The following is a 15,129-nucleotide window of genomic DNA, read 5'->3' as shown; positions in this document are numbered from 1 at the left end:
GCAACGGCCCAGCATCAAGATGGCCCTGGACGTCCAAGAGGTGGAGCAGCCCTGTTCCTCCGCATGGGCTTTTTCCATCCTTCCTTTCTTCTCCTCCTCAGAAGCCTGGGGCATGCATGGACCCCTTGGTCCTGGTACTCAGGGCTCGAGGGTCCCCACCCGAGGAAGCCTTCACCAGTTCACAACCAGTGCCACGGGCAGCTCTGACCCCCTCCTGTGGCACAGCTACCTCTGGGCCAGGAAGCTATAAATCTGTGGCTGCCAAGCCTGGTTGATGACGAGACCCACCGGAGAGCTTTCTAAAAGCTTAGACTTCCCTGAGCCCCCAGCACGTGGATCCTAATTAAAGATATGGGTAGGGAACCAGGTTAAAAACAGCCCAGGTGGAGCTGATAATCAACTACTTTTGACAACACTGAGTCCTACATGCAGGATGACCAGGCTCAGCTGTGCTCTGGGAAAACCTTCACCTGAAGTAATGCACAGCTGTCTGATGGAAGACCCCAGGGCAGGTGCTGACTCTTTTTTCTCTTGAGACGGAGTCTCAGTCGCACTTTGTCACCCAGGCTGGAGTGCAGTGGAACGATCTCGGCTCACCGCAACGTCCGCCTCCTGGGTTCAAGTGATTCTCCTGCCTCAGCCTCCCGAGTAGCTGGGACCACAGGCGTGCACCACCATGCCCGGCTAATTTTTCTATTTTTGGTAGAGACAGGGTTTTGCCATGTTGGCCAGGCTGGTCACAAATTCCTGGCTTCAGGTGATCCACCTGCCTCGGCCACCCAAAGTGCTGGGACTACAGCTGTGAGCCACCACGCCTAGACTGACTCACTTTGTAAAATGAGCAGTACCCGCTGGAGGAAAGCGTGTAGCTTGGCGTCTTCCCAAGCTCACAGGACGTGGAATTCGGTACTGACAGGCCCTTTGGAGAAACTCCTTTCCCTGTCCTGTGTGAGCAGGAGGAAGGGAGGCTTGGCAGTTTGGTATTTCTGGGTGTACAGCCTCATTGTTTCTTCCTTATCTTTCTTGCCCATATTACATCTCAGGTCCCTTGGATCAGGGACAGAACTAGATTGTGCTCCTCTAGGTGGCCACCCACTGCACTTTAGGGCCTGGTAACTGGTTTAGTAAGTTCCAGGTTCACAGAGGGAGACGAACTGCTCAGGATGGGTCATACCCAAAGCCTCCACAGCACCAGATTGAGGTGATTAGGTGACGTGATTGAGAGCAGATTTGGGACTCTTCAGTTGATGTTATAATGGGATGAGACCTTGGGGCAGGGTGAATGTATTTTGTATTTGGTATGAACACACATCTTTGGGGTCTAGTAGGCAGAATGTCCCTCCCCACACAACGATGTCCACGCCCTAATCCCCAGAACCTCTGAATATGATACCTTACGTAGCAAAAGGGACTTTGCAGATGGGATTAGTCAGGGCATTGGGATGCGGAGATTAGCTTGGATACCCAGGTGAGCCCAATCTAACCGCACAAGTTCTTAAAAGCACAGGACTTTCTCGGGCTTAAAACAGGAACGAAAAGGAGCAATGGGAGGTCCAAGAAGATACCATGCACACAGGGGGCAGCCACGTGTCTCCTTCACCTCATGTATCCAGAGTCTGGAACCCAGCAGGTGCTTGGCGACAGAAAGGCCACTAAAGTGAACTTTGAAGCACCAGATTCCAGTTAACAGTCATGCAGATGAACTATTTAACCTCTCTGACCCCACGTCATCCCTTCTCTGTGGATATCAGAAGTAAGAACCCATCTGGTTGCCAAATCCAGCACTCTCCCCACCCCCACCTGGGCTTGGCCATAATGGGCAGAACTCCTGGGTAGACAGGGGTGAAGTTTCTCATGGCCCCATTTTGTTTCTTTGCTCCATTCTGTGCCCTTGTTTTCTGGTGACGGGTTGTCATCCCATTTTCTGTGCATAGACCAGCAGGGGGGGCCAGCGCCCGTGTAGAGACCATCAGCTCCCAGAGCTGCCCTGGGGAAGAGCTGCCCTAGGGAAGGGCCTGGTCCTGGCCACCCACAACAACAGTGCCCTTAACGACAAGTGGCACCTATTGGTTCACCACCTGGCTCTTCGGCTGCCAGGTAGATGCCCCTGGAAAAAGGACTTCATCTCCGTGGCTGCGGTTTTCACAGCTGTGAAAGGGGATGGGAAACGGACCTCCCAGGCGTACTGGGACAGTAAAATGAAGCGACTCATGAGACGCCTTCCAGCATAGGCCCTGGCACTTAACTCTTAGCTGAATTTGCATTCTTTTATTTTTTTTTTATTTTATTGAGACAAAGTTTTTCTCTGTCACCCAGCCTGGAGTGCAGTGGCGCGATCTCTACTCACTGCAACCTCCATCTCCCGGGTTCAAGCGATTCTCCTGCCTCTGCCTCCCAAGTAGCTGGGACCACAGACACACATCACCACACCTGGCTAATTTTTTGTATTTTTAGTAGAGATGGGGTTTCACCATGTTGGCCAGGCTGGTCTTGAACTCCTGACCCCAGGTGATCTGCCCGCCTCAACCTCCCAAAGTGCAGGGATTTCAAGCATGAACCAACACGCCCAGCTGAACTTGCTTTCTTTATCAAGAGACGTTCAGTCAATCTCAAAGGACTCTCATTTCAGATTCTGCCCAAACCACATGAATCGTTTTTTGGACTCGGCTGTCTCGCTCCTTTTCCTCCACCCTTTTATGTCTTTACCAAGTCTTTCCTCTGTGCTTAAAGAGCACTCCCCAACAGTCTAGCCAGCACCCTCAGGCCTGCTATAAACTACACAGGGGGCCCAATTCAAAAGGCGCTACTAAGCAGGGGGCTCCTTTCATCTGAAAACTGCTGCGGGCCAAGTGTAAATTTAAGACACTGTGCCTTTGCTTGTATATTTCCTCTGTCTTCTAGCCTAAAACCCAGCCAGTCCTAACATTGACCGACTGCCCACGTATGTTACATAAGACCCCATGCTGGGCAGGGATACTGAGATAAGTAGGACACAATCACGACGTCACTGGAAGCGCCTCCAACAGGGACAGAGATAGCAACAGATGATTTCAGAACAACGTATGTGCCTGTCTACAAAGATCCACTCTCAGGAGTAGATCTTGGGATTCCATTCCCAAGAACTTACCCGGTACCACCCTTTGAAGGATGAATTGTCTCGGCTTCACAGACTTCCAGGGCCAAAGTCAGACAGGAACGGGCAGGACCAGGACTGGGCCCCACGTTTGACTAACATCACTGTCTCCCTTATCACAAGGAGGCAGAGGCCCCTTGAAGATGTCCTTTCGCAATGGCTCCGAAATATCTGCTAAATGTAGGTCATTATGACTGAAAATGCATTTTTCCCCTTGTCCTTGAAGCAGGCAGCTGCTCTGTAAGTTTCGGCTGTAGCCTGATGTTTAGCAACAGCAGCCCTGGCCCATCTGCTGGCCAGCAGATCGCAGGGTTGTCACCCTTGGAACTGGAAGGCATTCTACACACACTGTGTCTTCCAGGTGCTTTTTCTCCTCAACCATGAAACCACACACCCACAGGCCAGGCAACAAAGCGCTCAGTTACTTCACATGGTCATTCCTTCCTCCTCCTGCTTCACCTGATGCAGAAGACTTTGTCAGTAAAACTTGAGCATTATAAGAATATGCAACAGAAAGAATTAGAGAACTTGGCAATCCAAAAGCTGCTAAATGAGGCTTTTCTCCATTTGGGGGGGTAATGTAAAGCAGTTCCAAGAAAAGTGAAGTCACAGCCACGGTTGCTTATTTTCGGTTTTAGAAAAAAGCCAATGTCAAAGGGGAAGCAGCTCTGCCTCAGCACACAGCCTCCATTGTCTGGCGGGGGGCGCTTGCTGATAAACCATCTTGGATTTGGCACCAGAAACCCAAAACCTGTGACATATGTTTTCATTTGGTGATGTCAGGGAGGAAACTCAAGCCGAAACAGTGAAAGTTATTAACATTCAAAGAAACCACACAGCTCAGCTAACATGCTGAGGCAACACCCTTCCAGCACCAAGCCACCAGCATTTCTGAGGGGACTGTCAGGAAAAACACACAGTGCCCTCCTTTTCCTACCTCCACCCCCCAACAGACTCCTGAGACGCATTATTGCTCAGGCCACCATGTCAGCCCAATTAGCATTTTTCGATGGACATTACTTACCAGAAGTTGGGTGAGGACAAATGGGGCAGGATACGGTACAGTTGGTTTTCGGCAGCTTGGGTCTTTTTTCTAGCACACAAGCAGGTTTCGCCACAGTAGGGCAGACTTCAGGTTAACACCTTGGGAGTCTACCACACATCCAGCTCAGGGGCTACTACTGGGTGCCCCATAATAATTTTGTGAACAAGGTTTGCTTTTTTTGTTTTTGAGACAGAGTCTGGCTCTGTCGTCCAGGCTGGAGTGCAGTGGCATGATCTTGGCTCACTGAAACCTCCGCCTCCCAGGTTCAAGAGATTCTCATGCTTCAGCCTCCAGAGTAGCTGGGATTACAGGTGCGTGCCACCATGCCTGCCTAATTTTTTTGTGTTTTTAGTAGAGACGGGGGACTATGTTGCCCAAGCTGGTCTTGAACACCTGGCCTCCAGTGATCAGCCTGCCTCGACCTCTCAAAGTGTTTCAATTACAGGCGTGAGCCACTGCACCCAGCCATTGTGACTAAGTTTTAACCTAAGAATTCTGTAACAGATCTCACTGTCTGCACCAAAATTAAATTTAAATGCAATTAAAAGCAACTGATTGAACGACCCAGCCAGGGAGAGCACCTAGGGAGACATGATGACGAAATGGAATGTGGTGTCCCGGATGGGACCCTGGAACAGGAAAGAACATTAGGAAAAACCCAGAGAAATCTGAATGAAGTACAGACTTGGGTTAATAACATCTCAATATTGGTTCATGAATTTTAACAAATGCACTGTACTAACATGTTAATAATAGGGGAAGCTGGGTACAGGTATATGGGAACTCTTTGTACTATCTTTGCAATTTCTCTCTCTCTCTCTCGTGTGTGTGTGTGTGTGTGTAGACAAGCAAGAACATACTGATCCTCCCAGCAATAATGATTTGGTGCCTACCAAGTGTCACATACCATGTAAAAGTGATCTACATCTTCATTTATTCCTCACACCAGTGCTATGAGCTGGGCATAATCTGCATTTTACAGATAAAGAAACTGAACAATGGAGAGGTTAGGTACCTTGCTCATAGTCACACGGCAAGGTTAGTTGCAGATGAAGGGCTCAAATTCAGGTTGGCAGGACTGCAAAGTTCCTGTTAAAGCTCAGCAATATTGCCTGAAAAATCCCAAACTGTGAACATAAAACAGTTCAAAACAAGCTTCTTGTGGGCAACAAAAATGATGCATACTTTCCAATCTGCCCGGCTTTAAAAAGAAAATAGTTTAAAAGCACAGCACACCCGAGACACTGACAACACTCAGCGCTGGAGACGATGTGGAACAGGGACTCCCCTTCATTGCTGGTGAGAATGCAAAAGCAGACTGGCAGTTTCTACAAGGCTAACCATAGGTCTACCATATGGCCCAGCAATTGCACTCCTAGGCATTTACCCCAATGAGCTGAAAACTTACACCCACACAAAACCTGGGCATGAATGTTTACAGCAGCTCTATTCATAGTTATCAAAGACTGGAGTCAAGATGTCCTTCAATAGGTGGATTAGATAAAACTATGGTACATCCATACAATGGAACATTATTCAGTGATAAAAAGAAATGAGCTGGCTGGGCGTGGTGGCTCATACCTGTAATCCCAGCACTTTGGGAGGCCAAGGTGGGAGGATTGCTTGAGCCGAGGAATTTGTGCCTGTAGTACCAGCTACTCAGGAGGATGACATGGGAGGATTGCTTGAGTTTGGGAGGTTGACGCTGCAGTAAGCCACGTTCACGCCACTGTACGCCAGCCTGGGTGACAGGGCAAGGCCCCATCTTAAACAAACAAACAAAAATAAAAAACTCAAAATAAATAAATAAATAAATTAGCTGGGCATGGTGGCACACATCTGTAATCCCAGCTACTCAGGAGGCTGAGGCGGGAGAATCGCTTGAACCCGGGAGGCGGAGGTTGCAGTTAGCAGAGATCACACCACTGCACTCCAGCCTGGGTGACAGGGTTAGACTCTGTCTCAGAAAAAAAAAAAAAAACAAAAAACAGTCCCTAAGGAATTCTTCATGTTTCTATCTTGTAATAAGCACGGGCATTTATTGGAAAAAAAAAAAAAAAAGGCTAACAAGCTGCAAAAAGACCTGGAGGAGTCCAGACACAATGGCTCACACCTGTAATCCCAGCACTTTGGGAGGCCGAGATGGGAAGATTGCTTGAGCCCAGGAGTTTGAGACCAGCCTGGGCAACATGGCAAAACCTTGTCTCTACAAAAAATACAAAAAAATTAACCAGGCATGGTGATGCACACCTGTAGTCCTGCTATCTGAGAGGCTGAGATGGGAGGATCACCTGAGCCTGAGAGGTTGAGGCTGTGGTGAGCTGTGATTGTGCCCTTGCACTCCAGCCTGGGCAAGACTGAGATTGTGTTAAAAAAGAAAAAAAAAAAAAAAAAGATATGGAGGAATCTTATATGCATAGTAAATGAAAGAAGCCAGTCTGAAAAAATTACTTACTGTATGATCCAACTATGTGATATTCTGGAAAAGGCAAAACTGAAAAGAAAGATCAGTGACTGTCAGGGTTGGTGGGGAGGGGTGAATAAGGGGAACCCAGAGGATTTTTAGGGCAGTGAAGCTATTCTGGATGATACTGTAGTGGTGGATACATGTTATTATGCATTTGGCAAAATCCACAGAATGTATAAGAGAAGGAATGAAGCCTAATGTAAACTAAACTTTAGTTAATAAGAATGTAATGTTGGTTTATCAAATGTACCATCCTAATAAAAGATGTTCATAGCTGGAAAAACTGGGAGTGGGGTGTGTGGAGTATATGGGAACGCTGTAGTTTCTCCTCTATTTTCCTGAACACCTAAAACTGTTTTCTTAAAAGTCTATTAAAAAAAAAAAACCTATACAGCCTATTAAAAATTTATTAGAGGTAGAATATCAATAATCCAGGTGAAAGTCTACAACCATGTCAGAACACAATCTAACTCCTTTGATATTTACAATCTCAAAAAATTCAGGCATGGGTACTAAGCAGACAGCAGAAACCCAACATCCAAAACCATCACAGCAAAAAGTCATTCCATACAAAGACAAAAGAACTCTACACCAGGAGGCTCACCATGTCTCGCCCAAAGTTATGAAGTGGAAGTTTAGCTAATGCCTGAAAGGCGTCCTTTATCTTGATGTTTTTCATTTCAACAAGAAATTCTGAAAACGTTTCAACATCTCTGAGTAATGGAAGAAGGCATCACCTTCTCTAGCTAGGAAAAGGGATAGAGCTGCGTCTAAATGTTTGAGTGGTGTCCGAAGCAGAGAGGGAGCTGTTGTCTTTCAGGGGCCGCCATGCCTGCCGTTAGGAAATGCCATTTGACTTGCAAACTGGTTATGGTAGTTGCTGATGAAGAAGATGAGGAGCCAGGATGTCATTCCTTTTTTACACAGTCTGTCTTCCTGACCATAACCACACTTTAATCACCATGGGCAGTGACCGTACTTAAATTTTGCATTGTAAAACAGGGACACAGCAGTAATGGAAAAAGTATCATCACTCATAAAATTTGGAAAATGCAACATGAGACTTCTGTGTCTGAGAGAGAGAGAGAGAATTAACACACACAAACCAGGAAGGAAAAAGAAACACAAGCATCTGCTTTTCATCAGCAAACACAGGCAAAGCAAGGGGCAGCAGAGGCTGTGTCACTGAAGTATCCGAGGATTTAAACATTCCTACATCCGGTAGGTCAACCAAAGCAAGGCTCTCTGAGATGCATTTGAAAAATACGCATTGAAAAGTGTCCATGAAATCCACATCATTATAAGCTTCTAAATAGTTTCGGGATTTTGGTTGTTTTTAACGACAGTTTCAACATACTCTAAGGAATATTCCTGTGTAAATCTTCTACCTCCAGTTCCCACATACTTTCATGGATGGGATTATCAGAAAGGTCTGTCATCTTCACAGCCTGCAGGCAGGGCTCAGGGCTGCAGGCCTGAACCACTCCCATCACCATCACATACTTTCCTAGAAAAAGAAGAAAAGCCCATAGTAAAGTTCTTTTTTTTTTTCTTTTGAGACAGTCTTGCTCTGTCGCCCAGGCTGGAGTGCAGTGGCGCAATCTCGGCTCATTGCAGCCTCCACCTCCTGAGTTTAAGTGATTCTTGTGCCTCAGCCTTCTGAGTAGCTGGGATTACAGGTGCCTGCCACTATGCCTGGCTAATTTTTGTATTTTTAGTAGAGATAGGGTTTCACATGTTGGCCAGGCTGGTCTTGAACTCCTGACCTCAGGTGATCCACCCACCTTGGTCTCCCAAAGTGCTGGGATTATAGGCGTGAGCCACTGTACCCAGCCATCTTCTTTGGTTTCTGATTTTACTAGGCCAAACAAAACTGTCATGTAAAATGTAACCACGCCCAAGGAATGGAGGAGACGCTCCCATCAGAGCGAGTTATAATTAGGCGGCTCTGAGGTAGGGGCAGAAAACCTCAGCTTTCCTCTAATCCTGTTCCTTGCTCAATGCTACAGAGTATGTGACTGGTTTCTGTGAACAGGACACATCCTCTTTCTGCAGACACCCTCTGACAGTTACTAAGCAATCCAATTTTCCCTCCACATTGCTGAAAAGGCTGGGCAGGCAGCCCCCCGCCCCACTGTTCCAACTGCTGGAACCTATCCCTGCCACCTCCTCCAGCACATACAAGCAAATCCACACAAGGGCCGGCTGCCACCGGGATGATCTAATGACGTATTAACTGTGACTCTCTTCCCATTCCCTTGGGGAACTGACTCTCCTTGAAAGCAAAACTTGGCCAGTCTCAACCACATAAAACCCGATTGTGTAAAAGAAAACTCCAAACGCTGCAGGAAGGACAGGCCCGGTGCCAGCCCCGCTGCCTGCCCCGTGAGGCTTTCATTGCACTGCACGTGGGGACTGGGGCTTTGACTGAAGCCCCAGGCAAGCTGACCTCTGATCCTGCTGTTCAACCCCAGGCAGGATGCGCTCAAGTATCTCAGAACTCCCCACACCACATTCCACCTGGGTCCCTCCGTGACAGAGGCTAGTTCTGAAAATGCACTTGCCATCCCCTCTGAATGGGCCTAAAGTGCTGGTAGGGTTGGAACACACAGAAGTAGAATGACTGAAGGCCCACGAAGAGAAGAACAAGCCCAAGGGCATTCCAACCGGGAGAGGGGAACAGGAGCTCTACTGAGAAGGCACACACAGCCAGCCGGATGAACTCGAAGGCACGCGATGGGACAAATTGGCCTTGTAGGTTCTACCCACACCCTCTCCCACTCCAAAGCAGCTCTCCGTTGTCTCTCCCTCTCCTTCCCGCATCCCCACCCCGTGGTTGCCATGACCATTCCAATGGCTCCAGCCCATCTCCTGCCAGCTTCCTCCTCTTCGAAACCATCCCCACCCCACTGCTGCAGTCAACATTGTCAAATCCACCTCCTGCCTCCAGAACTCAGTTGATCCAAGCGCGATCTAGGTAAGCATGGTTTCTCTGATTCTCCTGCAGACAGAGAGCAGCTTGAGGGCAGGAAGAGCTTCTCCTTCAACTCTGCCTCTTCAGCACCTTAGGTTTATGGAAACAAACTCCTGGATGTTCCAGAGGAAGAGGCGGTGGAGGAACAACACTAGAGCAGCAGTGCAGTGAGGAGAGTTCAAGGCCATCTTGAAGCAGGCAGGTCCTTCCAGACAGCCACTGAGGCTCATCAGGATAGAGCCCTCCTACCTTCCACCACTGCCCCAGGCTCCCCAAAAGCACGCGGCTCTATCCCCTTCAAGCCTTTGCACAGGCTGTTCCATGGAGCTGCACAATCTCCTGCCACTGCACACAGACAGAGGGTGCCCAAGTGTCCCAGTTTTAACACTGAAAGTCCCACGTCCCAGGACCCTCTCAGTCCCAGGCAACCCAGGAGGCCTTCCCTGAGCCCTCAAACCTAGATCAGCTGTCCCTCCTCTGCGCCACCTCACTCTTGCCTGCAATGTTACTTTGTGTTTTAGTGGCCCGCTTACCTCCCTGCCTCCCTGATGGCAGTGAGTCAATTTTGTCAAGCTGGACTCAGTATTAATTAACAAGAAGAAATGACATGGCCTCTGCCAGCTGGCATTCAGGCCAGTGGGTATGTCAGACAGGTTCACCAATGCCCATGGGTTCAAACACTTAAGTATTTACTAGATGCCAGGCTTATGCCAGGGCTGAGACCAGATAGGAGACTGCCCCAGCCTGCCTGCAAGGTGCTTTGCCTGCAAACCAACACACCAAGCAGCATGGGTTACTTGCTGGGCCAAGGCTAAGGCCAAGGGTTGGCAAACTTTTTCTGTAAAGGGCGAGACAAATATTTTGGGCTTTTCCCGCCATAGGGTCTCTGTCCCAAATAAAATTCTAGCTGGGGTAGGACATCGGCCCGAGACATTCTGTAAATTACCAATGTATTCCAATAAAACTTAACTTATGAACACTGATGCTTGAATTTCATATACTTTTCACATATCACGATTTTCTTTTCAACCATTTAAAAATGTGAAATCCTGCCAGGTGCAATGACTCACACCTGCAGTCCCAGCACTTTGGGAGGCCAAGGTGGCCAGGAGCTCGAGACCAACCAGTCTAGCCAACATGTTGAAACCCCATCTCTACTAGAACTACAAAAATTAGCCGGGTGTGGTGGTGCACACCTGTAATCTCAGCTACTCGGGAGGCTGAGGCACGAGAATCGCTTGAACCCAGGAGGTGGAGGTTGCAGTGAGCCATGATTGCATCACTGTACTCCAGCCTGAGAGACAGAGCGAGATTCTGTCTCAAAAATAATAATAGTAATACATAAAAATTTTAAAAGCATTTTTAGTTCGCAGGACACATGAAAAGAGGAGGCCTGTAGTTTGCTGACCCTGTCCTAGACCAACGCTGCGGCTGAGGGCAGGCAGACAGAGGGAAGGCTGATGGGTAAGGCAGTGGGAGGACGGAACAGGAGCATGTGGCAGTAAACGAGTCCTGATATTTTGCATCCTCACTGTGAGCCAGGTGCAGTACTAAGGCAGTTGTTTACTTATTGAATCCACACAACACACAGGAATGATTAGCTCCTTTTTACAAAATAGTACAAGTCCAGAAAAGTTAACAAGAGTGCTCCAGGCAGCTCAGTTGGGAAGGGGTGGAACCAGAAATTCGACCTAAGCCTGTCCAAGTCCAGAGCAGCTCAGGCCAGACCACAGCCCTATCTGCCTCTAGTTAGACTCCAAGACTGAGCAGGAAGGGCCCTTAGGAATGAAGTGATCTTGGCCTGATTTCCCAGGGGAGGGAGCTGAGGTGAGGGAAGGCCCATGGAGCCTCAGACCTCCTCAGCTTAGACCTCACATCCTCTAGAAGCCTCCCCGGGCCACTCAGCACCTTGCACATCCTCATGGCTCCCCAAAGATCAGCGATCCTCTGGGACACTTGCTCACTGCCTGTCTCCCAGGAGACTTTATCTAGGTCTGGGCTGCAGCCCAACACTGCACACGAGGGGCTGATGTACAACACGTGCTCAACTGACATCCCAGGGAACAAGTGAGATGGATGCCCATTGCCTATCACTCAAGACTATTGGTTCTTGGAGCACTTATGTGTCAGGCACTGGGCCAGATGCTGAGGATACAGTTGTCAGGACCACACAGCTCTGGCCCTCCAGTAGCTTGGGCTGGCCCAGTGGTTCTCAAAGTGTGGCCCCCAAACACCAGGCGTGGTGGTACAGGCCTGTAGTCCCAGCTACCCAAGGAGGCTGACGCAGGAGGATTGCTTGAGCTCAGGGCCAGCCTGGGCAACACAGTGAGTCCCCTAACTCAAATAAATAAAACATTTAAAAAGTCGAAAGTATGGTCCCCAGACCAGCAGCATCAGCATCACCTGGGAGGGGGTTAGAAATGCAAATTTCCAGCCCCACCTGGACCTCCTGACTCAGAAACCCTGAGGGTGGAGCCCCAGCCATCCCAGCTTTAGCAAGCCCTCCAGGAGAGACTGATGCTGGCTCAAGTTTGAGCATCAGTGGTTTAAGAGAGGAAGCAGGCAGGGCGCAGCGGCTCATGTCTGTAATCCCAGCACTTTGGGAGGCCGAGATGAGCAGATCACTTGAGGCCAGGAGTTCGAGACCAGCCTGGCCAACATGGCAAAACCCAGTCTCTGCTAAAAAATACAAAAATTAGCCGGGTGTGGTGGCACATGCCTGTAATCCCAGCTACTTGGGAGGCTGAAGCATGAGAATCGCTTGAATTCGGGAGGTGGAGGCTGCAGTAAGCTGAGGTCGCGCCACTGCACCCCATCCTGGGCGACAGAGTGAGACTCCGTCTCAAAAAAAAAAAAGAGAGGAGGCAAACATGAGTGAGCTACAGCCCAAGACAGTTCAATTAAGGAGAAGTACAGGAGGGTCTCCCGTTCCTAGGGGCTAGGGAGGACTTCCCTGAGAAAGGTACATTTGAGCCGAGACGTTAAGGATGAGCAGAAGTTTCCCAGGACAGTATTTCCCAAAACAAGGATATCAATTGGGAGAGGGGGCTTGTGACAATCGAAGGTGCCGGAGTCCCTCCCCAGAAGATTCCCACTAGGGGTGGGAAAGTCCCAGGAATCTGTATTTGTAAAAGGGACGGCAGGTGATGCTTATCATCAGATCAACTTCACCAAGGAGGGACCGGAGCAAGGGTACCCAAGCGGGGACCCGCAGGGGCAGAGGCCCGGAGGAGGGACAGACCCGCCCCGCCCCCGTTCGAGTGTCAAAAACAAGATCGAATCTGGCCTCGGCAACTTCTCGGCGGGCAGCAGGGAAGAGGGCGCCCGGTGAGGCCCGGGCATTACCTGGGACTAGACAGGGCCGCCCGCGCGGCACCCGCTCCAGGCCGCGGACCGAGAAGTCCCCGCTCGGGTCCCTCAGCCGAGCCTCGCCGCGGTCCGCCATCACTACCCTGCCCTGCATCCACACGGCCGCCAGGTCCAGCGGCCCGCGGCCCGCCGCCGCCCGTGACAGCCGCCACGCGCCCGGGCCGCCCTCCGCGTCGCGCCGCAGCTGCTCCGCCAGCACCTTGAGTGGCGGCGACCTCGGAAGCCGCACCCCCGCGGGGCCGCCTGAGAACGAGTCCGCAGCCGCCGCCATTCCGCCTCGCCGCAGCCATTCCGCCCCGCCTCCGCTTTCCCGCCAACTTTGAGAAGCAGCGGGGCCCGGCCCGCAGCCACCAATGAGGAGCGCGCTGGCAGAGCCGGCCAATGGTCGACGTCAGAAGGCGGGACCGCCGGGCGAAGCGGCCCTCTCTAGCAGCCAGGAGTGCGCATGCGTAGATAAAAGTAAATAAACGCCCTCAAGTTAGTAATGAACGGAGGAAATGGGTTAAACGAGAATAAATAATTGAAGGCAGAGAGGTAAAGAACTTCCTCTTTCAACGCATCTCAAAATTTGGCGTGGATGCAGATCACCTACAGAGTATGATTATTCATCTTTACATTGCCTTGTTTTGAGGTTAGTAAATACTGAAACGAATTAAGAGTCCGTGTTTATTGGGAGTGAGCAAGAATCCAGTCAGGAGATAAGGCTGGGGAGGGAGACGGGGAGAGCTGGCAAACTTGCCTTTTCTTTTATTATTATTTTCAGTTATATTTTAATAGCATCAAATAATTTTAAGGTTAATAAAATATATTGCTATTTTTCAGACAAGAAATGCACATTTATTGTAAAAAAAATAGGGAAAAAATGTAGAATAAGAAAATAATTGTAAAAGCCGCTTATAGATACCCACTGTTAATTTTGGGGTATATTAGCCTTTAGGCTTTAAAATATGTGTGTGTATTTTTTTTGAGACAGGGTCTCACTCTGTTGCCCAGGATGGAGTGCAGTGGCACAGTAACGGCTCACTACAACGTTCACCTCCCGGGCATAGGTGATTCTCCTACCTCAGCCTCCCAAGTATCTCGGACTACAGGCGTGCACCACCACGTCCAGCTAATTTTTGTGTTTTTTGTAGAGACAGGGTCTTACCATGTTGCCCAAGGTGGTCTGGAACTCCTGGGATCATGCAATCCTGCCTCCTTGGCCTCCCAAAGTGCTGGGATTACAGGCGTGAGCCACCATGCCTGGCCTATTACTGATATACAAATAGTGTTTTGTATATTGTTTTCACTTAATAATGAACATCTTTCTGTATCAGCAAATATCCATCTGCTTCCTCTTGAATGACTGCATAATACTCGATTTGTCTTATCACATATTAAACCAATATCCTACAGTTGGACATTAAGGCTATTTCCAATTTTTCACTTTATAAATATATCCACTGTGGACCTACTTAAAAGATAAATCTTTTTTATTTATTTATTTATTTTTTTTGAGACGGAGTCTCACTCTGTCACCCAGGCTGGAGTGCAGTGGCGCCATCTGGGCTCACTACAAGCTCCGCCTCCCAGGTTCACGCCATTCTCCTGCCTCAGCCTCCCGAGTAGCTGAGACTACAGGTGCCTGCCACCACGCCCAGCTAATTTTTTGTACTTTGTTTTAGTAGAGACGAGGTTTCACCGTGTTAGCCAGGATGGTCTCGATCTCCTGACCTCGTGATCCACCCGTAAAAGCTAAATCTTTGTGTGCATCTTTCAAATAAAATTCCCAGAAATCTCTCCCTAAAAATTGGATGTCCCCAGTCAGCAAAGTCCACAAATCCTAAATCAGGCAATCCTTAAAGTCAAGGTCAGTTCTTAAGAGAAACTTTGAGTTCCCAGGGCCTCCTGCAGTACCAGGCATTCAGAGAGTATTCAGCAAGAGCTTGATTTTTTTTTTTTTTTTTTGAGACGGAGTCTCGCTGTGTCACCCAGGCAGGAGTGCAGTGGCGCCATCTCAGCTCACTGCAACCTCCGCCTCCCAGGTTCAAGTGATTCTCCTGCCTCAGCCTCCTGAGTAGCTGGGACTACAGGTGCGCGCCACCCACCTGGCTAATTTTTGCATTTTTTAGTAGAGACGGGGTTTCGTCATACTGGCCAGG

The 15,129-nt window shown here is 49.2% G+C and overlaps 1 protein-coding gene across 1 annotated transcript; it reads right to left on the bottom strand.

Moving 5' to 3' along the window:
* Positions 1-7,034: 7,034 nt before the first annotated feature.
* On the bottom strand, positions 7,035-13,293 carry RMI2 (RecQ mediated genome instability 2). Its single transcript, XM_003808323.6, has 2 exons — positions 12,965-13,293; positions 7,035-8,152 (listed from the first exon to the last, which is right to left on the bottom strand). Exons 1-2 carry the CDS (start codon positions 13,257-13,259, stop codon positions 8,004-8,006), a joined length of 444 nt encoding a protein of 147 aa, XP_003808371.2. The 5' UTR covers positions 13,260-13,293; the 3' UTR covers positions 7,035-8,003.
* Between the last annotated feature and the right edge of the window lie 1,836 nt (positions 13,294-15,129).

Source organism: Pan paniscus, chromosome 18, assembly GCF_029289425.2.
Source record: "Pan paniscus chromosome 18, NHGRI_mPanPan1-v2.0_pri, whole genome shotgun sequence".
NCBI lineage: Eukaryota > Metazoa > Chordata > Mammalia > Primates > Hominidae > Pan > Pan paniscus.
This window is presented reverse-complemented; position numbering and strand designations above follow the sequence as displayed.